The following is a 27,514-nucleotide window of genomic DNA, read 5'->3' on the forward strand; positions in this document are numbered from 1 at the left end:
AGAAATATCTCTCGCCTTAAAACAAGTCCTGGCAGGCCTCTGAGCTTTGGCACTTTGGTTGCAAAGCTGTTTGGACCTGAGCTGTCCTCCCTGGGTGGGTTCCAATCCTGAAGTTGAGTTTTCAGAGAACCCACAGCATAGCAGGCATGCCACTGCCTGGCTCTGTACCAGTGGACCTCATCAGGAGCTGGGGTAGCTCAGTGGAAGAACACATACGCTCATGCTAGGCACTCTTCCAACCTTTCTGGAGACAGCCTTATAGGGGGATATCTGCCTGGGAAGTCTGTAAATCATGCAGCTGACACTAGGATTTACAAGGCAGCACTGACCTCCCATAGAAACCTTTATCTACAACCAACAACACAGAAAGTGACTAAAGGTTGTTGGATGGTAAAGGGGTGGCTAGGCCTAGAGCTGTTGTTTCTCATTGTCTATTTTCCTAAACATTGCAGAACACATTACAACTATGACTTACTCTTCAGGGCCCAGCCTGTGGGTTTGGCCTGCGGTGACCAGATACACTATGGCGTTACTTCCCCTACAATGAATGAGATAGCACATTGGCTTAGAGTAAGAAGAGAAGCCTCTGGGCTTGTGTCTCACTCACTAGGCCCTAGAGAATCCTTTTGAGTTTCTTAAGGCCTAGCTTGCCAGTGGCAATGAGAGAGCTAGTTGTATGGCTAGTGACCCTAGTGATCTCACAAGATGTAGTTAACATGATGCCTGGCACAGTGGCCACTCAATAAACCAAAGCCACTGCTATTCTAACTTAATTGAAGGAGAAGAGATGTAGTATGCTCCCTGGTGTTATAACTTGAAAGAGTCCCCCATGCACCACATTGGAAACGTCATTTCTGATGCATCAGTATGAAGAGATGGAGATCCAATAAAAGGTGACTGGTCCACTTGTGAGCAAATTGAGTTGACTATCAGGAGAGTGGAAGATGGGTATGACTCTGTGGATGAAGCGCTTGTTATCAAGCATGAAGACTTGAGTTCAAATCCCCTCACACCCAGGCAAAAAGCCAAGCATGGTGGTAGGTACATGCCTATAATTCCAGGACTGGGCACAGGGTTGGGATGGTCATGGTGGAGACAGGTGATTCCCAGGAATCCCAGCTCTCTCGCTGAATAGCAAGCTTTTGGTTCAGTAAGATAGGGAGAGACACTTGAAGTAAAACTCTCTCACTTCATGTGCATGCACAGATGAACATACCCACATGTGTGTACACATGCATACACATGTACACACCATATACACCACAAAGTGTTGAATTGGATCCCTTTGTTCTTTTCTATCACCTTCTCTTGCCATTCTGCTTTTTACTGTAGAGAAAGCATGAAGGTCCCACCATAGGCCTGTACCATAGTCTTGAACTTTCTAACTTCTAGAACTGTGAGCCAAAGGCATTTCTCCTCAGTATAAATTACCCAGGTTGTAGTATTCTGTTACACTAACTGAAAACAGACTAAGACATATGTCTATGATTTTAAGGCAAATCTAAGAGTCTTGAGTATGAAGACATTGGAAGTCCCAATTCTTTTTGTTATTATTGTTGTTTTTGGAGACCGGGTTTCTCTGTATCTTTGGTTGTCCTAGAACTTGCTCTGTTGACTGGGCTAGCCTTGTACTCACTGAGATCCACTTGCCTCTGACTCCCAAGTGCTGGGATTAAAGGCGTGTGCTGCCACCTCTGCAACCATTGAGGCTACCATCACCACCTGGTTGGAAGTCTTGATTCCAACTCTGTATCCTCTGCAGAATCCCTGGATGCTCACAGGAGGCATTAGTTCTCATGAGGAAGAATGTCTTTTTATTATTTATTTATTTGATTTTATGGGTATGACTATTTTTGGTTGCATATATGCTTTCCTTAGTGCCCACAGAGGTCAGAAGGGGGTGTTAGATCTCCTGGAACTAGAGTTAAAAAAGGCTTTGAGCTGTCATGTGGGTGGTGGAAACTGAACCCAGGTCCTCTGCAAGAACAACACATGCTCTTAATCACTTAGTAAAGTCTCCAGCCCCAGGAAAAACATATTTTGTTCTTATTTCAATACCTGAAAGCAGCATTCTTGTGACCCTCCGCCCTGAACTATTTCAAAACCTGGGCCCTGGAAAGGTACAAGCCATCAGGTAATGCTGGACACCTGTTATCTTCCGCCCAACCCAAAGCTTTTCACAGTTACCTCCAAATGTTTCAAGAATTCCTCACATTACAGTATCTCCAATAAAGTCCCATGCACATGACATTACTGGAACCCTCACACCAAGTCTGTTCCAAGTTCCTGCCTGGGGAGATGGCTGCTGACACCTCTGTGACTGCCATGCTTTGTAAATGCCATCCTGGAGTTATCTCTGTCATTACCCTAGCCAGTATTGTTACAGTCACCCTTCCAGGACTCTGACATGGTTTTAAAAATGAGTAGATCACAAACAATGATTTCTTGCTTTTCAAAGTATTCAAAAGCTTTGGGCTCTTAATGAATGGAAAAACTAAAACCATAAAAAGTCCATTTGGTTAGTTTGTAGTGCTGTGAGTTGAGCTCAGGGTCTTGTGCATGCCAGGCAAGCACCATGATGCCTCTGTGCCACACCCCAATTCCAGAACTTTAAAACTGTGTAAGTGAGGAATTATAACACAAAATCTGGAAGCCACACAATACATTTGTAGATTTGATCAGTTTAAATAAAAGGTTTCAATATATATTAAAAAGCTACCATAAAGTGAAAAGGGAGCCAGGCAGTGGTGGCGCATGCCTTTAGTCCCAGCACTTGGGAGGCAGAGGCAGGCAGATCCCTGTGAGTTCCAGGCCAGCCTGGTCTACAGAGTGAATGCTAGGACAGGATCCAAAGCTACACAGAGAAACCCTGTCTCAAAAAACAAACAACGAACACAACAAATAAAACCAAAAAAACCAAAATAAAGTCAAAAGGGGGTGGAGGAGAAATAAAATTGACTTGATTATCTTATCACAATGGGCTAATCTCCTTAATAAAGGTCCTAAAATCTGGGGAAAAAAATGACCAGTGGTCATGAAAAATGATAGATATTAACAGCTACTCCACTTAGATATAAAGATAAGTTCGAGGAATCATCAGTCCCATTTTACCATCTGCCAGAATGGCAAACACCAAACCATGGGCAGTCACCACACAGGTGAGGGACGCGAGCACCAGTTACAGCAGGGTAAAGGAACTGGCAGTGTCCACTCCAATTTAAAATGTAATGTCCTTGACCAGACCGTGTCAGGATAGCTCACATATATGGCATGCAAGTTGAAGGACAGTTTGAGTTGTCGTCTAGATGTGGGAGTATGACCACCCACGACAGCATGCAGCCAGGGTCTCTGCCATTCACGTAGGAGCGGTGTAGGGTAGGGGACATAGCAGATATCTGGGGTGTGTCAGGTGGGCCCAGTGAGGCACACAGGTGTACAGGCCAGAGTGATGCAGCTATTTTAAAAAACAAAACAAAGTAATAAAGTCCTCTTTATTGTCACAAAGGATGCCAAGTGTGGAGTGACTTGCATATTTTGCCAGGCCTAAGAATATCCCAGTTTATTAGTGTTCTTTTGGGAAGTATCCAGCTGTTTACTTTTTCATGAGTGAGATCACTAACCTTTACCTGCATTGAGTCCACTTCCGTATTTCTGTCCTGTGAATTTGATGCTTCACCTCTGGAGGTCTTTCAATATTCAGGCCATTAGCTGGAGAAGAAAGGGGCAGTGGGAACTCTGCCAAGGAGTGCTGCAGTGTGGGAAAGGACAGGGTTTTCCACACCCTCCTCAGCAAAAACCCCTGGGCTCTGGCCCCAGGTGACTTTAATCTGGGAAGACACCTTCCTGTCTTCTTTTTTGGAGATGTTATACACTGGTCACAAGTCCCTCCAAGGTTTCATTTTAAGGAGATTACAAGGCTTACTTTGCTCTGGTTCTGGGGTCTCCCTACTGCTTTGGAACTGAAGTCCCACTGACCACCCTTTCCCCCCCCCCCGCCCCCCCACCCCCCCCCCCCGCCCCAGGGATGTCAGGTCTTACCCAGGCTTCCCTCCTACCCCTGTCACCTGTGAAGCTACTTCTTCTGTAATGAGAAGCCACCCAAGATGCCAGCTACAGGCCTGCAGTGCAGGTTCCACTGTGCAGGGACCCAGCTTCTTCAGGGTCATGTGACTACTTGAGTAGTATGGACAAGGTATCAGAAGTTAAGAGCTGGCTCCTTGGAGCCTTCCCTTTGCCTACAGAACTCTGTTCCTCCGCACTGGCCGGTCCAAGTGGCATTCTTGGTTTAAGGTGGTGGGGGCGGTGAGTGGGTTTCGAGGTGTTTCTCAGGGCCAGATCTTGTAAACCACCATAGGCTTGGGGGCTGTGAGCATTTGGGGTATATATAAGTGGACCCTGGCATGTGACCCCTTTGGGACTATGCCAAAATCAAACTTGATCATTGTTGAGCAGAGGGACCTACTGGTGACGTACCCAGAACTGTCCCTAACCAAACTGTCAGTCATGTCTCAGGAGAGAGAGGAGCTCAACAGAGAGCTGGGACAGGGCTCCCCTGGACCCTGAAACCGTCCAGGTCTCTGGGTGGCCCACTGCTGCTGCTGGTTACTGCTACTGCTGTCCCAGTTGGGCAGGTTTTAAATGCAGGCAAAGGAGAGAAACCCTTGTAAACCTTTATTCGGAGTAGAACAACATGGCTCAGCTTATTCTATAGACTGTACATTCACTGAGGGGACCACAGAGAGCCAGCTGCAGCCCAGTGAGGAGGGTGGGGTAGAGGGCCGTATGGTTCAGGGCTGAGTTTTCTGATCTGCCCCACTGGTGCAAGTGGCTCATAGCAGTAATACATTCACTGGGACATTGTTGTGTCCAGAAAGGGGGCTCAGTTTTAACATAAAGCACTCACAGTTCACAAGGTAGTGCTTGAGCACACAGCCTTGACTATCCTTATAGCCCTGCTCATAGCCATATGCTCTGCAAAGCTGGAACACTGGGTTTGGAAAGAGGCATTGTCCCACCTTCTTCCTACTCAGTGTCCTCACATCAGTTAACGCAGTACCATCCAAAGATGGAACAGCAGACCTCCAGGTAGCGCCACGACTATCCTGAGGAAGAGATGTATGCACTGAAGACACGCTCCCCTGGAAACTGCACTGGGCCAGCCTACTCCATCTCCCACAACTCAGGGAAGGCAGACAGAGGCCTAGCTCACGAGGGAACAGGGGCTGGGAGACAAAATAAGACCCACACAGAAACACATAAAAGCAGCCACAATTCTGCAGATGGACAGGATAAGAACAGGGCAGCATCTCAGTCTGTGCCCTGGGCCCCGCCTGGCTCCCTGCCCACTTGGAGGCAAGACAGGGAGATGGCCTCAGGCCAGGAAGCATTCCTACCCTGGTCCTGCCCCAGCTAGTGTGGTATAGTGGGGCTGGTACATGGGCCATGTCCCAGGCAAGTCGGCAGCAGATGACACTTCTGGCACAGAGGAGGGCCTCAGCCAGGTGCAGGCTCCTCAAAGATGGTGTCACTTCCAGGACAGAGTTGGGAGCCGTGGAATTCTGGCTAGGCTTGGGACTAGGGATTGGCTGCTACAAGGCAGGAGTCTTCTGTCTCTTCAGGGAGTCGATGTAATGGAAAATAGCCCCCAGAGCCCAGCTGGTTTCAACGTTGTCAATTTTCCGAGCCAGCTTGAAAAGACAAAGAAAAGGAGAACAGAACATCATAGGCCCGAGTTGGGTAGCATCTGTGGGGGAAGGCGGTGGCTGAGGAGGGTACACACAGTTTTGGGCTGTTTCTTAAAAGCAAGGATAGGAGTGGGAGACAAAAATCCAAACAGTGGGGTCAACAGAATGTGGAACCCAAGATGCAATGTTTACCTTTAGCACCTTGTCCCTGGGAAAACCAAACTCGTGGAGCAGCCGGCTGATGTAGGTGAGGTCCATGCAGGCAAAGGGGCTGCTGGGTGGCTGAGTCTCCAGGGTGCGGCACACTGGAAGAGATGCCAATTGCTAGTCATGTTCTAGACCAGTGGTTCTTAACCCTTTAATACGTTCCTCATGATGTGCTGACTCCCAACCATAACACTATTTTTATTGCTACTTCATAACTGTAATTTTGCTACTTTGTTATTGTTGTTTCCAGACAGGGTTTCTCTGTGTAGCTTTGGGGACTGTCCAGGAACTTGCTCTGTCGAACAGGCTGGCCTTGAACTCACAGAGACCCACCTGCCTTTGCCTCCCAAGTGCTAGGATTAAAGGCACGTGCCACCACTGCCCAGCTAATTTTGCTCTTGTTATGGATTGTAATTAAATATTTTTTGGAGATGGAAGTTTGTAAAAGGGGTTAAGACCCACAGGTTGAGAACCATTGTTCTAAACAATCTGGGGGTGGGGAGGAAGCAACCCTGACCCCACCTGTTGTGTTACCCATCTTCCTCTTCAATTCAGATTCACTGTCAAATTGCAGTGTGGTCAACCTAATGTCAGGCCAGGAGGCCAGTCTCAACCTCCACTAGACCTGGATGCCAGGACCAAGAGACACTTGAATGTCTTAATGTGGGGCAACAGGGGAAACGCCCTTTCCCGCAGCTACATCTCTGTCTGAGACCCTTGACACTTCCTAGATGTCAACATATTCTAGAATCCATCCTTTCTAAAGCATGATATTGACACTAAGGCTGATTCCAAATCTATTCTTGTGTGTGTGTGTGTGTGTGTGTGTGTGTGTGTGTGTGCACGCGTGCATGCGCATCCTTGTGTGGGCACAGAGAACAGAGGAAAACATATGGTATCCTTGAGACAAGGTCCCTCATTTGAACCTAGAGCTTGGCTGGTGACCAACAAGCCTCAATGATCCTTCTGTCCTTTCCCCACAGCCTGGACTTGGCAGGCACAGGCAACCACACCTTTATTTTACGTGGATTCTGGGGATTTGAATTCAGGTCCTCATGCTTGTACAGCAAACATTCAAACCATTTTTACAGCACACATTCAAACCATTTTACACCATTTAGAGGGTGATAGAGGGGCAAATCCATCTAGATACCAATGTTCAGGGAAAAGCCAAGAAGTAACAGAGAGCACAAAAATGCCTTTTTTTTTTTTTTTTTTTTTTTTTTTTTTTTTTTTTTCCTAATGGGAGGGTAGGAGAGGGAGAAGAAGGAAACTCCCTATGGAGAAAGAAATATACTAAGCTTAATTGCTCTGAACTGCAAACTGGGAACAGCAACCAGAAGAGCTGAATGTGGACATGACATTCAGTCTTGGGTGCCAGAGTGCTGTGACCCAGAATGGCTGCAGAAAGGACACAGGAGGAGAGGAAAGGCAACTCGGTGAGACACTCAGGATGCTCCCATAGCAGGCTCTATTGCCCTGGAACACAACTTCCTCAGGGTCATTTGATCATCATGAAGTGGCTGTGACCATCCCAGAGAAGATTCTCTTGGGGTTACTTTGGTAGCAAGGAAAAGTGTCAGAGATTTGAGATGAGGGAACTGGCACCTCAGAGCCCTGTGGTGGCACCGGAACTTTGGCCTTTCACATTTGGGGATACTTTCCACCGGGAGGTTGTATCTGGGGTTCAAGTCCTATGTGATCCTAGTACACTTTGAACTCTGCCCTTAGACATCTCTCAGCACCAGCTAACAGACAGAATTAGGTACTAACCCAGCAGTGCTGGGCCTTGTGCCCATCACAAGCACCCAGGGTTTCTGCTCCCATACCCCTACGACCTGTCACCCTGACAAGTGCAATACTACTCACCATACTTGGCTGCTGTCTCAAAGTCTCCAACCACAAGGCTGCCTCCTTTCTCTGCATCTGTTGGATGAGATAGTCACTGTCAGCCTCACTTCAGTGACTGACTGCTTACCCTGCCCTGGATCCCTAGGCCAAAGCGAACCCTCATTGCACATCTAGCCTCTTTCTCAGAAAAATAGCATGTGGCTGCCCATCCCAAGAGGCTCCTGAGCTGAGGCTACAGGGCCAGGCCAGGTAGTAAACCACAGAGAGTGAGTGTAGAGCAAGCCCTACTTTCTAGCAGGATCTGTATCCACAGCAGATAATTGCTCTTTTACTAAGTGGGAACTAGCTTACCTACGAAAAGGGACTTATAACTTCCTGCCTCTCTATCACATTGCCCCCTAAACCCACTCACTTCACTCAGACCAACAAAGCTACCACTGGCTAGCATTGCCCCCCCCCCCCGCCACCCAGACCACCCTGGCCCTTACCTATAAGGCCAAAGCCCGCTGCAAGGTCATAGTAGTAGGAAAAAGCATAGAAGTCCACATGCTGGACCTCTTCTGTCTTGTGTACTTTATTTCTGAGGATCTCTGACACCCTGCTGGCACACAGTTCATAGAGGCCCACTGCAAATGGCAAGAGAAAGCACACAGCCAAAGTTAGCAAGCCCAAGGCACACAGGTCACACAGCTCCCACCCATGTGAACAACTGACAGTTCAACCAGGCTGACCACACACCAAAGGCGGACATGCCGCATGTCTTTGTCCAGCCTGGGAACAATAGCCCAGTTTTTCTCCTAGAAGAAATTCAGAGGACCCAGAATAACAAGACCAGGGTGAGAGCCAGTGATAGGGTGGTGGAGGCTGTGTGTCCTGGGCTGTTGGCAGGAAGCAGTGTTCATTTCTCTCTGTACAGAACTGGCCAGAGCAGAGTTTCTGGGCCAGAAGCCTAAATGTGGTCATCTGTCTCAGGCCCCAAGGCAGCCAGTTCCTTTCTCACTGGAGGTTTGTTGGGAAACTGGGCTATTTGGATAGAAGTGCTTGGTGACAGACAAGGAGACTTTGTGCAGACCCTGAAGAGGGAGGTAGGCAGAGGAGGCCCAGCTCTTGACAAAAGCCTTCGTAGTCCTGCCATAGTTCTTTGCTGCCTGCTCTAGGGGAAGGTGCAGTCTTGTCTGTGTTGGTGCCTACTTTTTAGAGCTATCTGGAAAAAGAACAGGGAAGATGACTACCTTTGACTCTCATGATCCTCAACAGCAATGCCACCTACCTGCCTTCTGTCCTGAAATTTTATAGGTGACCTCAGCATGCTCCCACTCTCCTCTGAACCGGGGAGACAGACAGGGGCTGACCAATTCCTTGTCATCCTCAGCTGAAATAGAGAGATGACCACGAAAGTAAGAAGGAAACAGTGATGAGTCCATCAGACAGAGCTTAGAGGACTGGGTGGGGCCCAACAGAGAATGCTACAGGCTGTAACAGGATGTTGGGGGGCAATGGGGCCTGCCTCCCAGGACAGTCCAGGTCAGCTGGAGAGAACCCCTGTTCTGTCACAGGGGTGGCAGCCAATCCTATTTGTCCAGAAACATGGCTGTGGCCCTGGCAAAATGCAGCAGCGCATGTCCCCTGGGCATCTGGGGTTCCCGACATTGGGCCAAGTGCTGTTTTATCAGTTATCATAATGATCCTATTTGGAGCAGACTGTCACAAACCAATTTTACAGATGGCCAAGGCTGGCAGTAACTGACAAGTTGGTAGGAAGGCAAGGACAGGTGCCACCAGGTGTTCCCATGCTACAGAGTGAATCTGTGCTTCCCATCATGAACTAGGCCCAGAAGCTACATGACGAGGCTCATGTCCAGCCTTTAGCACTATTAAGATGGAGCGAAACCTTTGGTAGGTGAAGCCTAGGGGAGGAAGTTAGGCTACCAGGGCATTTTCTTGAAGGAATACTGAAGCCTGACCATTTTCCTCCTTTGCCTCCTGCTGCCAGCAGGTGGACAGCGTCCTCTGCCACCATGATGTCCTGCTTCGCCACAGGCTCAAAGGCAACATATTAAGTGATCACAAACTTAAGCCTCCAAAACCATAAGACAAACTCTACTCTTCTTTCTTAGTCATCTGTCTCACTATCAGTGACAGAGACCTGACATATGAGGTAATTCTAAGTGTAGGTGACACAGTTCAAAATTTATTTCTCTACTATCTCTCTCCTTTTTTAATTAAAAAAATCCCTTTATTTTTATTTTATGTACATGGGTGTTTTGCCTGCATGCTGTTGTTGTAACACACATATGCAGTATCTGTGCAGGCTGGTAGAGGGTGTCAGATCCCTTGGGTCTGGAGTTACAAATAGTTGTGAGCTGCTATGTGGGTGCTGGAAATCAAACATGGGTCCTTCAGAAGGGCAGCCAGTGCTCTTAACTGCAGAGCCATCTCACTAGCAACCCCCTAGAATGTCTTTTAAGAATGATAATTTAGAAGACTGGATGAAGGTAAACATGTCACCCCATATTCTATCTTATCTGTGATAGGATCTGGACCCATCCCACCCAGGCTGACTCGGTGGGCAGTGGCTGATATGCTGCTGTGCAGCAGAGGGGGAGGAGAGGTACCGGAAGTGGGGACAGAGCCTAGAGCAAGTGTTCTACTCACCAGGCTTCCCCTCCACACCACCCAGAATGGCCAGTCGTGCCGACATCAGTCCCAGCCCCAGGTAGCTGTGGAGACAAATCCTGGTGAGGCTGGGCCACTCATGCATCTGCCTGGGCTCAATGGGAGTAGGAAAGGTGTCCCTGCTTCTTTTCTGAGCCTTACACCAAGGCTGAAACATTAAGTAATTAACTGAGAGCCTATCATGAGCTCTTACAGCAGCTGTGCACATGGCAGCGGGGGCAGAGCCCGTCTCTTTTTATGGGGTTCTGCAAGTGCCATGTGGCCAGCAGGCAGCCAGCTCCTCACCTAAGTCTTCTCTAAGCCTCCCCCAAAGTAGGACAGAACACACACAATAGAAGAATGTGATTATACAGGAAATTTAAAAACGAAGCATGCAGGGGGAGAAGCAGGGGAGGCAGGACAAGAAGGGCCCAGGCAGTCTCTTGGCACAAGGGACTCTGGGATCTGGCCTCTACATGGGGAAAGGGCCCCATCATAAGGCATCAGTGGGAGGTAGCCCAGGAGTGGGCAAACCCACCTGTATGAATACAGCTTGTACGTCCTGTTAAACATCTGCAGTGCGGTCAGGTGCCCGGGCGGGGAGGCCTGCAGGGTACCCTGGGGAGGAAGATGAAGCTACTGTTGCCCCCGGTCTTTCCAGAAGACCGTGCCCTCCTTTCTGAACCATCTGGATGAATGGGGACATCTAATGAGCTTTCCATTAAGTCTTTGGCTATGAAACAATGAAGAGCAGGAGGTAAAAAAAATCAAACCATCCAGAGTGATGCTTTTCCCTCTAGGAGATGCTTTTTTTGTTTTTCTTTCCATATTAGGGGCCAAACCAGGGCTTCTAGGTACTCAGCCAGTGAGCAACATCCTCAGCATTTATTACTATTATTGATTGATTGATTATTGTTATTTTGAGACCATGTCCTGCTACCTTTGAACTCCTAGCCCTCCAATCTCAGCTTCCATAGTGCTGGGATTACAGATGGACAGCACTGAACCAGCTGCATCTTGCACCTTCTGACACACGTAGTCCAATCAGACCAGATAAGAATCTTTCTCTAATAACCTGACTAGGACCATAGCTTCAGTTACTAAGTGTGTACAGGTGCATTTATTCACACACTCTATAACATAGGTATTTCCTGTGATTGTTAATAAACAGTGTGGGTGACAAGAAAGGTATTTAAAATAGCAGATGCCACTAGACCCAAGTGTTTTTTTTTTTTTTTTTTTTATCTCTTTAGAACATTTATCTTGAAGAAGGCTGGTTCCACCACCCCCAATCTATGATCCATACTGTCCACTCTTGCTCCTGGAACTTCATGGGGGATGAAGGTGTCTAAGTCTCTAGCCCAAGGTGTTCTTGCCATCATTTGATTTCTCCTCACTGAAGAGCAGGTTTCTATTTTGGCTTTTAATCTGTACAGTTTGAATCTGAGAAGCTATCTGTGAGAGAACTGAGATGGGTGGAGCATCTTCCAGTGGCCAAGGGGCCTTCTCTGAGGGGCCTCCTCTGGATGGCTGCAGCTCCCTGACTGTGATGCACACACCTGGTGAGGCAGGCAGGGCTGGTTACCTCGACACGGGGGAGGAAGGTGATCTGAGTGGATCCTCCGCCCAAATCCAGCATGCCCACACTGCTGCTTCCTGGGGTTTTCAGACTGCCTAGATGACAGTGAATAAAGACACAGTGCTGCGGGTTAGGAAGGATACCAGCACACCAGGAAGATCAAAGAAGATCAGAAGCTGCCCTTGTGTGTGTATGGTGGGGGGGGGGGGGGAAGGATCAGGGAAGCTGCTGCAACTACTTGAAACATTTTAACTTAAGAGTTTCCAAGAGCTGTGGCTCTGCCAGCTGTGGCTCTGCCAGCTGTGGCTTTGATGTGAACAGACCATCAAGGGAAATGCTCACCTCCCCGGGGAAGATGCCTCCCAGGGAACACAGACTTCTTTGCTGTTTTGACACAGAGCACCCTCTTTGACTAGCCCCATCTCAGACTAGTATCCCAAAGCATCAGAGCTAGGGATCCCCAACCTGCCCACCAGTGTCTTTCTGTCCTCAAAGTGGTGAGACCTTCCAGGAAAACACTTTCTTCTTTCTACACAGACACACTGTCCTGCACCAGTACAGGGCCACACCTGTGTCTCTTCACAACCCGTTTCCAAGGCAGATGCCTCTGGCAGGAGTGACCGGCACTCACATCATATCCTGACTAGGTTTAATTGGATGCTTTTCTCAGAAACAAACTACAGGTCAAAGTCCCTGTACCAGTACATGCTGGGTGGGGACTGTGCTGAGAAAGGTAAGGCAGTGAGAAGCTATGAACACACGCAGCACATATGGGCTCACATTGCCTGACCTGTCTGGATGCGCCTCTACCCCCATCTGCCTCCAAGCCAGGAACACTGAATCTGGCTGTTATGGTAACAGGGCCTCAGCAGGTGCTTCAGGAAGCCCGGCAGGCACTCCTTTCCTAGGGATGGTGAGCCATTAGCCTTTCCCATCCAGTAGACACGCACCTGTCAGGAAGTTGACAGTGATCCATGCTGAAACACCTGTAAAGAATGGCAGACATTTCGATTCTTTTAAAAAAAAAATTAGTGTATGGGTATGCTGCTTGCATGTGTGTCTGTGGACTTTGTGTGTGCCTAGACCCATGGAGGCCAGAAAAGAGTGGTTGGAGCCCCTGGAACTAGAGTTATGGATGGTTGTAAGCCACCATATGGATGCTGGGAACTGAATTTGGGTCTTTTGTAAGAGTAGCAAGTGATCTTAACAGCTTAACACAAAACTGCTATCTATTTCCAGATTTCAGGGACATTGTGGGCACTGCTTGCATTTTCAGCCTTGAGAGGGGAGCAGTATTCACTCTAGAACCCAGCTGCTTCGGCTACACACTGAAAACCTAGAACACATTACCAAATGCTAGTCTCCTCCAGGACTTTGTCACCAGCTTCCATTTTTGAAGGAGGCAGGCAGAGAATCCAGTGTTCCCTCTGCCCTCCAGACAAGCTTAAGGTCATACTTAAAATCACTGGCCTAGAAGGAACCTCAACTGTCTGTTACAGAACGAGCTACAAAACCACAATATTCCCAGCATGGCACCAAGTGGCATTCTCTAAATGTCCTTAAAACCCAAAGCATGGTGTTTTCAGAGGCTTCATCATTACCAGGCTTGGAGCTGGTCAAGAACCTGTCTCTAATAAACTGAACAGGACCATGACAGGCCAGCCAGCTACAGTGCCCTTAGGCCTGGAGTCCATGCAGTGGCAGCAGCAGCAGCACCAAGTCACTTGTCTGACTGGGACATGCACTGATGAGATACTCATTTGTCCACTCTACCTTCATCTGTGCCATTCATGATGGAGACACAGTCGTCCCCTACAAGGAAAGGTGATGCCTTGAATACCTCCTTCACCTAAATGCAAACAGAAACATTTCTTAGGCTGGCATAAAGCTATACACTTGTACAGAACTTGGGAAGCGGAGGCTGGAGATCTGGAATTTGAGGTCAGTTTGGTCTACACAGGGGGTATCTCACTCTCCACCCCAGCCAGGGCAGGGGGGGATGTGCTCATTCTTCAGAAGCAAGATCAGAGCTAGCAAGGGAACTGTGTGTTCATCTGGCTCTGACAGAACACTGAGGGTTCTATGGTATTCTGAGAGGCAAAGATGAAACTGTTTCAAGCTTCTGCAATCTTCTGTAGGAGTGTCCTTGGCTGATATCCCTAGGATAGCTAAGAGACATGCTACTCCAGGTGTCTCATCTTGAACTGCTGGGGATAGGCGAGTTCTGAGAGCAAAGATGGCCTAGACAGAGTTGTTGTGCACTGAGCCTGTAGGGTCCCCAAACATTCTCTGGCTTTGAGTTCAGAGACGAAGGGCAAGAAGGCCTATGAGTCAGGGGACCTGGGGATCACACATATGGCCTGTGTATAAATGAGACAGGGACATGGGCCATCAGAGCCTGACAGAGGGAGGTGAAGGTGTGAACAATTGGGTATGTTTCTTTCTCCATTTTCTAAGAAGTCTCAGGACACAGAAACTTCAGTGCCCCTAGTCACCCTAACTCCCTCGTGTCCTTAGAGGGTGTATTATGCCACCATCTTGCAGGTAAACAGTGTAAGAACAGTCTAGAAGTTGAGAGAGACTATATCTTTCCAAACTTGGTCGATGGAAAGAAAGTTAGAAATGCGTTCTGGGGTCAAGGATGTAGCCCCAGTATAGAGTGCAAAGTGGTTGTCTGGGGACACCATGTCCTCCAAGAAGCCCTGAGGCTGGGGAAGAGGCTGAGGGTCTCTTGGACAGTCACATCAGAGCTTGGACTAAGATGCCAGCTCAGCTCACTCACCTGAGGGTGCCCTTCAGGACCACAGCACAATCTTAAAACAAAGTTGTTTTCTTAAATGTCACATAGGCGGATCCTAACTGTGACACTGTGAACATTTCAAAGTTTTTTTCTTGAGGACACTTCTATGTCCTGTCTGCTTGACTTGCGAGGTTAGTGGCTATTTTGTTTTGAGACAGTGTCTCTCACTCTGTAACTCAGACTGGCCTCTGGTTTGAAATTGTCTTGCTTGGCCACTCGGGTGCTGGAGTGTACCATCACCCCCAGCAGGGTTAGCATTTTTAGTGACCCTTACCCACCCTCCAGTGGGGGGAATGGCTTAGTTTACCTTTTGCAGCAACTTCTGAGCCTTTTCTCCTGGCAGCAGGCGCAAACCAGCTGTGGCCTTGAGGACCAGAGGAGTGGCCTTCCAGAAGTCATACGGAATGTGTTGCTTAGCAACATTCAGAAGCTCCTGGATCCCCTGAGCACTCTGTGGATATAGTGAAAACAAAGCAGGGCTATTATATACACTACCCAGTTACAACTACCCTTTAAAATGTAAATTGGGGGGAGGCATGTACATGCACCAGCATTTCACATATAGGAAGATAACTTCCATGAATCAGTTCTTACCTTCTTTCTCGTGTGGGCAGGGTCTCTCTTGCTTCTGCTGCTGCAGACTTACTATAGGCTAGCTGACTCACCACACTGAGCTTTGTGTGTGTGTGTGTGTGTGTGTGTGTGTGTGTGTTTATGGTGGGGGGGGGCGGTTCTGGGACTCAAACTCAGGTCACCAGGCAGCTGAAGCTAGTGCTTTTTGCCCATCATCCCACCTCCTGGCCCTTTGCTCTACCTATCAAAATCAGCAGGAGCATTGCATCGAGTAGCACTGGCCATTTGTGAGAACACTCAGGGTCAGGGCAGTGGACTAGGGCAGGGTCTGGGGGATGCTGAAATAGGCTGAAGATGTGGCTCAGTGGTGGGCACTTGCCTAACAAATGAGGAAAGGCCCTGGGTGTCATACCCAGCATTTAAAACAAACAAACATACAAACGAATGACAGGGAAGTCACAGGGAAGAAACTTAGGAGTCCTTGGTTCACATCTGCTAGTGCACTAAAACATTAAGACATCAGAAGTCTAAATGCTACACACTTACAGAAATCCTATTTCACTTCAATAAAATTTACTTTACATTTATTTGGTTTGTGGCTTACATTTCTCTGCTAGCCCAAGCACAACAGTTTTTAACATTAATATTTGGTTTTAGTAAATTTTATGCTTTCAAGCAGAGGAATTGCAATGAAAAATTAAAATTACAAAATCACTATGGGGAGTCAGTATCAGAGGTCTAGCCTTGGGAAGCCCCGAGCTCCATCCCTAGCTTCCTGCATCACAAAGTACTATGCAAAACTTACATTACTAATACAAATATTTTAAAGTCCAAATGCAAAATACAACCCCCCCCCCCCCTATTTTACTGTTATATGAGTGTTTTGCCTGTCTGCAGTCTGTGCACATGTATGCAGTGCCTACAGAGGTCAGAAGGTGGCACTGGATTCCCTGGGACTGGAGTTACAGGGGGTAGTAAGCTGCTATTAAGTGCTGGAAAGTGAACCTGAGTCCTCTGGAAGAGCAGCCAGTTCTCTTGACCACTGAGCCATCTCTCCAGTCCCTTAATAACACTTCTGTACGTTTGTGGGTGTGAGCTTCTGAACTGTATTTAGGTTTAATAAGGATCAGGAGAAACAAATAGGCCGAACAGGTGTTTATTCTGGGAGAAATAACTTACAACATAGACAGACAAACACCAGCAGGTTCCTGGTCCCAAGGATGACTCTGGATGTTCTCCTGTCCCTGTGCTGCAAGCAAGAGAGCTCCTTCCTTAGACTTAGTTCCCCCAGGTAACATCCACCCCTGTCCCCACCCCCAATGGGTATGGTCTGTGCCACAGGTGTGGACAAAGTGAATATCTCACTACAATTCCCCTTTTAGTCTAAAGAAAAGATTTAGCCTTGACACAAAACTATATAGAACACAGTGAATAACAAGTGTGCTCTAAGAAAAGGAAAATCAAGGACTACAAACTTAAGATCTACATATCTAGTCCTAGGGTGAAGGCAAAACAGGGTTTATAATAGAGTTGTCCTAGGCTGGAAAGCTTAAGTCTAGTACCTAATATGTCTAACTAGGAAAAGAGAATAATAGTTGTGATAGTTTAATCTTTAACCTCATCAAAGACCTGAGAAGGAAAATAACAATACTAGGGTAGACAGGAAGTACAGATGGGTAACTTCTACATGGTGCAGTAAGGACAGAAACAGCAGGCTACCTGGACAGTCACCCAAGGTCTCATTGTAGCATTGGTACAGCCAGTTTTGGCTAAGGCCAAGAGTACCAGACAGACCACAACAAAAGCAGGGAGGTAGAAAGGCTGTCTTACTCTGACTTGGCAGGGTTTAGCAGTCTTCTAAATCTGTCTCCTGTAAGCACACAGGACAGCACATCCAAATCAGTGGTCGAGGTGTGGGCAGTTCTTTGACCAAGAGGCCATTAGCTGAAGCAAGGATGAACTCCAGAAGGAGCGACAACAGTGTCTAGCATATTTTCGGGAAAGTGCACAGTGCTGTCAGGAGCAACAGTGTCTCATGTCAATGGAGTACTAATATTAAAACATTTAAATGTCATGTTTTGCAGGGCTATGAAGTGTTTGAAGATTAAGCATCTATGTCTGACTAATCTCATAGGTATAGGAAACATGGGTGAAGACAATCTGTAATACTTAGGAACCTTGTTATAAGATTGATTGAAACTTCCCTGAGTAAAGCAGGGACAAACATCTAAGCAATATAACTATGTGCATATATATACATGTAAATCCCTAAAACAGAGGTAGAGTAGAAATGTCTAGACCAGAAGTAGAACTATAAAGGGCAGCATGATGAAAATACCCTAAATTGTATCATAATACAAAATGGCCTGAACATAATTAAAAGTATACATACATAAATTATGGTAAGGATAATGTGCATAAAACATCATAAGTGGAAGGATTTTACACAATATTACAAAATGTACAATTTTTTCTGGGAAGGGAATATAAACTTAAATTTACATAGGTTACCATATAAGAATCTATAACAATGTAAGCTATATAATACTAGTATCTCACTATTACTAAAATAATTCACAAGAAGATAGGCTAATCTACCTATATCCCATTTAAACCATACCTTTCCCAACCATACTCTATCCCTGTCTATAAGAGATACCCAAGTCTAAGCATCACCTTCCATACCCAACCGTAAATAACTAAAACCAACCATAAGAAGATAAAAATTATCCCTTAAATGCCAGGAGTAGGGAAAAGGGGCATCATTATCTTAAGATTACTTCCTGCTGAAATGGGATGGTGATTGCTCCATGGGATCCTGTAGGAAGAAAATTTTTAGCAACTAAAGTACAATTGGATCTCTCAACTATTGCTTGTCCTGTAGGATTGTGTGGTATACCCGTTATGTGCTTTATGTTATAATACTCAAAAATACTCAATTTGTTGAAATATGCTGGAACATTGTCAGTTTTTATTTGTGCAGGTATGCCCATAATGGCCATTACCTCTAATAGGTGTGTGATAACAGAATCCGCTTTTTCAGAGCTTAGAGCAGTGGCCCACTGGAACCCTGAAAATGTATCTATAGGGTGGTGCATGTATTTTAATTTTCCAAATTCTGCAAAATGAAACACATCCATTTGCCATATTTTATTCCTATTTATACCTTTAGGGTTACTGCCTGGTGGTAAAGGAGTTTGGTTATAGAATGAGCAAGTAGGACATTTCCTTACTATTTCCTTAGCTAACTGCCAAGCGATAGAAAAATCCTTCTTTAAACCTTTGCTGTTCATGTGGTGTTTCTTATGAAACTCAAAGGCTCCTAGCACATTTCCTATTAATAACCAATCAATCTTATTATTGTCTTGTGCTAGAGGACCTGGCAGACCCGTATGGGATCTGATATGTAATATATATATATATATGATGAGTCCTATTCCTGATAGTATCTTGTAACTGTATAAACAATGAAGTTAATTCTGTATCGTTGGCAATAAATTCTGTAGTCTCAATGTGTAAGACGACTCTCTCTGCATACTGAGAGTCAGTAATTATATTAAGGGGTTCTGTAAAATCCATAAGTACCATGAGAATGGTATACAATTCTGCCTTTTGTACAGAATTGTAAGGGCTTTGAACCACTTTACTAATTTTTCCTGATTTATATCCTGTCTTACCAGATTTGTTTGCATCAGTATAGAATGTAGGAACTCCAGAGATAGGTGACTTTTTACAATGTGTGGAAGGATCCAAATCATTTTCTTTATGAATTTGATTCTTACACTTTTGGGATAACTGTTGCTAATCATTGGTGCAGACAAAGTGAATATCTTACTACAGAACTGTGTAAGGGTCAGGGACTCATGATGTCAACACACTGGTGGGTGAGACCTGCACTTCTCCCCATCTCTCTATCTTCTCCAGGCAGTACCAGTATTGAGGTCAGCCTTCTCTCAGAAGATGGCCAACTGATCCAGTTCAGAAGGGGCTGGCTGGGAAGTCAATTAGAGGACATGGAAGGACATACAGACACAAGATGGTGGTTACCTTTTCAACATCATCAGCATAAGCAGAAAGCCCAGGCTTCAGTGCCTTGAAGGTCTCATGGGTCAAGGTGGGAGTTTCTAAAGGGAGACGTTTTTAAAAGATGTTATTATGAGTATACACAAGGAATATAAATATATACAGCAGAGACTAGCTGATTGTAAGAGCAGAGGCCTGACCACAGAGGCCAATTAAGAGGGATTATTTTTGTTTAAATTCTGCCATCTAGGTCAGCTGAGTAAAGGACCAAAAGTTTGCTTTCCTTTGTTAAGTATGTATTGCGTGAGCATGCGTGCACACACACACACACACACACACACACACACACACACACACACACACACACGGGCGGGGGTGAGTGTGATTGCCTAGCATGTTAGAGGCCCTGGAATTGATTCTAGCACTGCAAAAAAAAAAAAAGAAAGAAAGAAAGAAAAAGAAATGAACAACTGGAACCTCAGCTTTACCGAGGAAAACTTACTTAAATTTTAAGATAATCCTTGCTGATTTAACAAGATAAATGATCTTAAACTATAAAATAAAAATGTCATTTGTAACTCTGAGATATTATCCTTATACAGGCTCATGCTCATGAAGGCTTGCTTTTCTTAAGAAGTCGAGTGTTTGATGTCAGGAGGAAAGTGTCCAGAGGCACCCTGTGGCCAAAGACAACAGTCTAAAATCGGATTATGTGACTATGAAGATGAGAAAGACAAAAACAGGACCAACAAAGGGAACAAAACTTTTTCACAAAAGTTGTTCTCTTTAAGGGCAAACTCTAGATTATAGTATTACTGCCTTAAACTTATATTTCTTTTTTTAAATTTGGTGATAGAAATCTACTGGGGCCTAAAACATGCTAGAACAGTATTCCACCACTGAGCAAACCATTCTAACTACATCTGTTACAATTGGTTTCAAAACCAATATTGGCGGTACATAAGTAGATCTGGTATTTAATGTTTAACTACTGCAATAAATATAAAAGTATCAGTGCACAAGTGAATGAACTAACAAAAGGCTAGAGTATCATTTCTGCTGTTGAGTCAGCAAGAATTAACTGTTAAATTATAATTGTTGTTGTTTATCGAGACAGGGTTTCTCTGTGTAGCCCTGGCTGTCCTAGAACTCATTACATAGACAAGGCTGGCCTTGAACTCACAGAGATTCATCTGCCTCTGCCTCTCAAGTACTACAATTAAAGGCATGCATCACCCTGCACTCAGATTAACTGTTAAAATTTAACACCTTAAATGGATACAAACTTTTTTCAAAAAAAGAAATCTAAATTATCCTCGTTAATGTTTACCCCCCTTTTCTTATAAAGCAAAGTTCTAGCCCAAACACATAAAAATAAATATTAACTAAATCAGAAGCAAGTAAACCAGACTACTGTAGCTTTGGAAAGAGGTGTCAGGGTCTCATGCTGACAGAGCAATTAACGCCAGGATAGTGTCTGGTTACTAGACACCTGGATATGGAACTGGGCCAAGCAGAGGGCTAGAAAGCTGGTTGACTGAGGGTCAGATGCACAAAGAGGGCAGTTTAGGGAAACAGGTGGGAGAGCTGAGTAAAGAGCCATGCAGCGGGGTCATAGAGAGAAGTCCCCATCCCTGGGAAGCAAAGCTTCCCTTCTCAGTGCCATGCTAGGCTCTCAGGGCCCATAGTAGCAGTTCCTGCAAGCCTCAGTCCCAGGGTTCTGCTACTGTTCTAATTTGCCTGGGCTTCTGGCTCCCGTGAGCCTGAGTCAGCATTGTTTCCCGCCTTGAGATCTCCCAACATCAATGTGACATGGCCCAAATCGCAGGCTCAGCCACAAGGCCTGCTGTGGACACAGGGAGGGCACAAGCCACTAAATGCCCCCGAGGGTCTTAGCTGCCCATCAATGGTAATCACTGGTAGTCTCAAAGTGTAAGGACAGTCTTGGGCTCCTGGGGGATTTAGGTGCATGAGCTTTGCATCCACTGAGTAAGTATCTCTTAGTACTGCATCCTCCTGCCCCCAAGTGGTCTGGTGCTCACACCCAGGACCTCGCATATGTTCTATCTATATGAACTTTGCCTTAATAACTTCATGTTAACAGGCTTCTGGGTTAGTCTAGGGCAGGGGCTCAAGCCCACCATCTTCTGAAGTAAGTTAACAGCCTTGCCCTGAGAGAGGAGAAAGCAGACCTTGTGTCTGAGCCCCTAATGACTCATGGTCAGATACATACCTCCAGGTGGCCGGGCAAACTGGAAGACGTGGATGCGGGTGCCGGTGCTCCCAGCGTCAAACATGATCCCATAGAAGACCTCGTGACTACGAGTAGCTGAGTCTGGGGAGCTGAAGGCCTGCTGGGTCCACCGTGCCCCTGAGGCAGCTCCAGCAATGGTGAAGAAGGCCTGGGCAGCAGAGGCCCGGTGCCACTTGATATAGGCAACATAGATGAACAGGCCCACACACAGCCCGAGGGGGTATGCCACCTTCGTCATCCGCATAGTCCCATGGTTTGGTATTTTTCTCATTTCTCGGTCTGCTGGGGACTATGCAGCTGATGCCGGCTGAAGGGAGGAGAATTAGGTAAATCACATTAGGCTGTAGCCTACAGCATGTGTCAGAAGTTCCCAGGTCTGGGGACAAAGTATGCAACTCAAAACTGGTCTGCAATCCCTTCCCCAGGACTCAGAGGTGTCTTTTGATTTTCTTGATGAGTCTAGAAGGGCTGGTCCAGAACTGAGGGTTCTGGACACTGGATAATTTCCCAACAAACCATACTGGGGTGTTGCTGCTTGTATCAAAGAGCCCAGTGTCCACACATCACTCCAGGTAAACAGATCCACATGCCCCACCCGGTCTTGCCATCTTTACTCACATTTTCATTCATAGATTGTACTGTCAGTGATTTACTTTGCCAGGGCCACTCGAACAACTACAGTGAACCCAAAACAGGTGTGAAACAGTGAACTTTTTCTGGATGTTTAATGGATGCTGCTTTTCATTTATTAAAAAAAAAATTCCTGTTGAGGAATGATGTCTGGTACTTTCAAGGCCTATAACATTCTATACAAATAAATTAAATTGATGCCATCAGTTTTGGTCCAATATACTCCAAACAAAACCATTTATTCATTTTTTAAAATTTAATTTTTAGTTTTTTTTGGAAGGGTTTTTGAGACAGGTTCCTGCTATATAGTCCAGGCTGGCCTCAAATCTCAATCCTCCTGCCTCAGACTCTTCAATGATGGGAGTCTGGGTGAGTATCCCTGGATGTTCAGTTTTTCTTTTTCAGTAGCTCCTAGTCTTAAAAGGATGAGAAGTGAGGGGCCTGCATCTCAAGGGATGTCTGTTGGTCTTGTTACTCCTCACTCTTGTCAATTATGGAAATACAGCAGCTAATCCTACAAAAGCAGGGCACTTGGTGGTATGGGCTACAAGAAGGACTAGGGTCCTGCTGGCAGCAGTGTGTTACTAGGGCAGCCTAGTTCCTCCAAAGGTCTCCTCTGCAACGTGGCTGCTCATGGAGGACTATCACAGGAATTACAATGGAACTTGGAAATTGAATGTGTTCAAGAACAGCCAGCAAGAACATAAACTGAAGACACAAGCTCTGTAGAGAGGCAGAGGACACATCACCTGGAAACCAGGCTTAACGGTGGGCAGAAGGACCCTGTGGCTGCCCTGCCTGGGGAGAGTAATGGCAGTCCTGGCAGGCCTGTGTGAGCATCCTAAGATGGACTAGGTGAAACAGAAGTGGAAAGACCCTGTACACAGAGCAGGCTTTCCTGGGTTCCACCTCTGGTCACGGTCAAATACTCTCAGGCGAACAGCTCAGGTCACATAAACACTCTTTCTGTGCCCTAGGCCCAGGGAAGAGGCCCAAACTGGGGTAAGAAAAGAACAGAAATCACCTTCCCTAGTTCCTGCCCCATGTAGGGCTCAGAAAGCTTCTCTTGGCACGTGCTAAGGATCAAGCCTTCCTGGCCAGCCCCCAGCTCCTGCCTTACTTTGGATCTCACTTGATCCCATTGCACTTAAGAGCTTCTCATTTCTTTCAAGATCACATCTCATCACCTGCTGAGGCCTGGCCCTTGCAACTTATTCCATACCTTTTTCCTGGCCCATGCATTCCAAGAACACAGTGCTTTCTTTTGCCTTGAAAACTCAGCTCCCTGTCCCAGGCCCTTTATGCATACTATTACCCATTTCCAGAATGCTCAGCCATCAACTGGGCCAATTATGTCCAACTGTCCAAATTCTACTGCCTTCTCCAGCCTGTCTTCACCATGTGCTGAGTACCCTACACCCAACTTGGAAATACAAGATTCTACTTTAGACAGCCTGACAACACATGAGTTCACAGACCTACAATCATGGCATTTACACATCAGCAAGTTCAGGATGATATTAACAATCCAAACTGAACACTATACCCAGGGGGCACAGGACCAGGACCAGAAAGACGGGTCTGTCCATAGGCATCTCCATGTCTCAGAGGCCCAACCTCAAACACATCAGCTTTATTTTGTTGTTGAAGTGTTTGTCCATAGCTAAGGCACTTGCAGGAAGGACCAATTACTTTTCTGTAGCCATGTGGAACACCAATGGTGGCATATTGATCAGACTCCCAAAAGGCTTGCTGAGGAAAACAACTCAACCTTAGTTACAGAACTTAAAAAACAAACAAACAAACAAAAAAATCAAGCAGCAGGCAGAGGTAAAGCCAGGTGGGGAATGAACAGAACAGAAAGCAGCATGCAGAGGCAAACAGAGGTGGCTTGGAGAGGTTCACTTCCTGTCAGGTAGAGACTGGAGTCAGAGAATGTAGGCGTGTGGAGGAGGGGAGGCTGGATCTCAGAACTATGCTCCATCTGATTTGAACTGGCAGCAGCCAGATTTTTCCAGGTTTGCATCAGCCAGATTTTTCCAGGTTTGCATTAAAGTACAGGAACCAAGCCATGTCTACAAGTGACTGCTGCACACACTAAGTATGTGTCCAAAAATAAAGGTCACTGGCCTTTATTTCTTCTGGTAGTTGTAGAAAATCTTTTCTTGGAGGAAAGAATAAATCCTATACATGAACAGCCCTGTGAAGACAACTTCCTGATGTCTTGTGTAGGCTGCCATGCCTCTGTGGGCAGATACCTACCTCAGACCTAAATATACAGAGAGTTGTGTGCCTTTCAGGTTCTATGAGCCTCCAGGAGGGGCTCATATACCATATTAGCTTACACTCCTCCCTGGGATAGAAGGAGAGGGACAAAAAGACCCTCAATTTTTAGAGTTACCATTATGCTTGCTGCATTTTTCAAGGGCTACATTGTTAATTCGCTGGTAACAGGTATATAGAAACCTCCTCTCTATGCTATTCAGCCCCCTCCAAGGTTCTGCAGTGCCACATTCATCTACCTCTCCCTGGGGAATCTCCTAGGCGGGTGTCTGAGATTTTCCTACTGTGGCTATGAAGAAAGACTTCGCTATAGTCCCTGTGATGTAGGATGTATGGCTCATCACACATGACCATGGGGTACAAGTGCCTGCAGAGACATAAAAGGCCCAGGTATTTTCAGGCGACTGATTCCTTTGGACACTCAGTGTGTGTAGGGCTGTGTCTGCTGTAACCTACTCAGCAGTGTAGCCTCAAAACCACCCAATTACTTCCCGCTGCTCTTAAAATAAAAACCTGTTCCCTCGGATGGATTCTCCATCCTTGTGCATTCTGGGTGTCACATCAGGACCTCTCCCTCCTTTAGCCTGAAGCACCTGTGGCCACACATCAACTTAGGCAGAACCACCCTGACCCCTGGCAGGCTTTTCTGGGCCACCATCAGTCCCACCTTCTGTACTATCAGGATTTCCCCAGTTTCCTGAGCCCCCTAGCTAGACTGTGCAGTGTAAGAGGGGTGGGGCCTGGGCCTAGCTCTGCTAGGGGCGGGTCAGCCAGGACACACCGGCCGAATGAATGGACGGATGGCGCAGGGCAGTGGGCTACACTCGGGCAGAGACCTCTGCTGCTTGGCCTATAGTGTAGCTCACAACACTGCCCACCGTGTAGGGCAAACGTGCGAGGGCTACGCAGCGGAACGGAAAGGCAGCAAGGGGAAAGGATCGGGAGCTCAGTGACCCTGAGATCTCACTCAGGTGCTGCCGCCTGGCTCAGGGAGGTGCCAGGCACTTGGACCCGCATCACCGGTTCCCTGTCAACCCACTGCACTCAGTCATCCCGACCAAGCACATCCCGCTTACCCTGCACGGCGCACCTAGCCCCTCGGCGGAGGCAGTGGCGTACCCGGAGACAGAGAGCGACCACCCACCAAGGGCTCAGCTTCCCAGCCCTGCTCCGCGTCAACACTGCCTTCACGCGTGGAACCTTCACGTAGCCGATCCCGAGAAGCTGTCCCCGCCTACGTACACTTTGCGTCACCAGGTGGGCTGGACGGCATCGATGCGCGTGCGCTGTGGCACTTGCAGTACGCAGGCGCAGTAGCCAGGTGCTCTTTCGGTGTGTTTTTCTTCTGCTGGTGGAGGACTCCAGAATCGAAATCTGGTTGCTTCTTGGATCCTTTTGATAAGTCCTCGAGCATGGCGGAACAGAATCTTATCTTGACTGGTGTACGAGTTACTTCAGTCTCATCCATCACCTTGTCCTTCTGTAGGCTTTCTCCCGGATCCCTCCACCTCCGAGTTGCTTCCTCCTTTACTTTCAAGAGAATAGAGACTGTTGTGCCATCAAACCTCCTTTATCTTGGCCATAGTTTTTCATGTTTTCTACAAGCCACAGGTTGCCAGCTCCTAACTGTAGCGAGACCCGAATATATGCCCCTAGTTCATCTGTTTGAATGTTCCCCAATTTGGTTGTCCTTTTTCCATCAGACCAGGAATCCTCGTCTGCCTGTCCACGTGATGGCATCTGTACATTGGGTACAGGGAAGTTGATCCTGGTCCTGAAGGAGTTCCCTGTGTCCCAGGAAAGCCCAGAAACAAGGATTTTTTTTTTTTTTTCAAGACAGGGTTTCTCTGTAGCTTTGAAGCCTGTCTTGGAACACACTCTGTAGACCAGGCTGGCCTGGAACTCAGAGAGATCTGCTTGCCTCCCTAGTGCTGTGCACAAAGATTTCTGATGGTTAAGACACTGCACTTGGAGTGAGAGGGTGAGTGTTAGCCACCGAATGCAGGGACACTGTGTGAAAGCAGGGTTGGCAACCGATAGTAGTCCCATGAAACCGTTGCAAATGACCACGCGAGCAGCTGATTGAACCTTGCCTTGTTTGGCTAATCAGATCGCTGAGATACGATTATAACAGTAGTCTTGGGTCTCTTATTTGATGGGTATTAAAAGTCACCCCTCCCAGGAGATTTATTGTAAACAACCCTACAGTATCCCAGTGACTATCTTGCTACAACTGTGCATGTACTGTAGGAGAGGCTTAGAAGTGGAGTTGGTTATGATAACTGATATGCCCTTTGAAAACAACTCCATAGATATGGCTGAATCTTCTCTTTAGTCATTGTACTAATTTACACTCTTCAAATGTGTGAAGCGTGGGTTTCCCACAGCTTCATCAGCCGGATCTTTCCAAACTTTTGGTTCTTTGCTAATCCAATAGTAGAAAAACTGCTATTGGCTTAATTTTCTAGTATTTTGAAGTTTGTTCGTGGACCTTTAATGACCCTACTTCTGTCTGCCTCCTTCACATCTTTTACCACCTCCTCCATTGTTACTATATTTTTCTCACATTCAATTTGTCTCAGTTTGTATATGCTATTATTGCCAGGAAAGCGATTCTATCAGGTGCTTCCTTTTGCAGATCTTTTCTCATTTTTAAGGTAACATAACGCCACCTTCTCAGACCGTTTCATTTACAGTGACCTCTCCTTGCTATTCTATATCATTCTTTGTGTTTTTCCTTCATAGTATTAAGTCATGCCCATCATTATTTGTTGGCTTGTTTATTGGTTCATTCTCTGTCTTACTACAGAAATGTAAGTTTCATGGGAGTAAAAGAGTCATCTGCCCTAAGCAGTAATGCTTGCTTATCATCTAGCATTTTAATTCATGGAACCTACCAACCAAAGCCTGGCTGTGATGCCATCACTGTAGTGTAGTAGAGTGCCCTTGATGGCTGCATTTCTTTGCTATCCTCT

At 46.5% G+C, this 27,514-nt stretch overlaps 1 protein-coding gene across 1 annotated transcript; it reads right to left on the reverse strand.

Moving 5' to 3' along the window:
- Positions 1–4,644: 4,644 nt before the first annotated feature.
- On the reverse strand, positions 4,645–21,933 carry Entpd6 (ectonucleoside triphosphate diphosphohydrolase 6). Its single transcript, XM_051193989.1, has 13 exons — positions 21,606–21,933; positions 19,397–19,473; positions 15,084–15,227; positions 13,750–13,825; positions 12,927–12,962; positions 11,983–12,071; positions 10,936–11,015; positions 10,398–10,462; positions 9,013–9,114; positions 8,231–8,368; positions 7,761–7,817; positions 5,877–5,989; positions 4,645–5,687 (listed from the first exon to the last, which is right to left on the reverse strand). The coding sequence occupies exons 1-13, from the start codon at positions 21,895–21,897 to the stop codon at positions 5,589–5,591; spliced, it is 1,368 nt and encodes a 455-aa protein (XP_051049946.1). The 5' UTR covers positions 21,898–21,933; the 3' UTR covers positions 4,645–5,588.
- Between the last annotated feature and the right edge of the window lie 5,581 nt (positions 21,934–27,514).

The sequence above is a fragment of the Phodopus roborovskii genome, unplaced genomic scaffold, assembly GCF_943737965.1.
Source record: "Phodopus roborovskii unplaced genomic scaffold, PHOROB, whole genome shotgun sequence".
In the NCBI taxonomy this organism is placed as follows: domain Eukaryota; kingdom Metazoa; phylum Chordata; class Mammalia; order Rodentia; family Cricetidae; genus Phodopus; species Phodopus roborovskii.

Bases quoted from the DNA above. Each gene is read 5' to 3' on its own strand.
- Entpd6 (XM_051193989.1), bottom strand. From the start codon at position 21,897: ATGAGAAAAATACCAAACCATGGGACTATGCGGATGACGAAGGTGGCA. The intron at 12,963-13,749 runs GTAGAGTGGACA...CATTCTTTACAG, and splicing joins CATGAATGGCACAGATGAAG to GTGTTTCAGCATGGATCACT. The intron at 10,463-10,935 runs GTGGGTTTGCCC...TTGTCTCCACAG, and splicing joins TACAAGCTGTATTCATACAG to CTACCTGGGGCTGGGACTGA.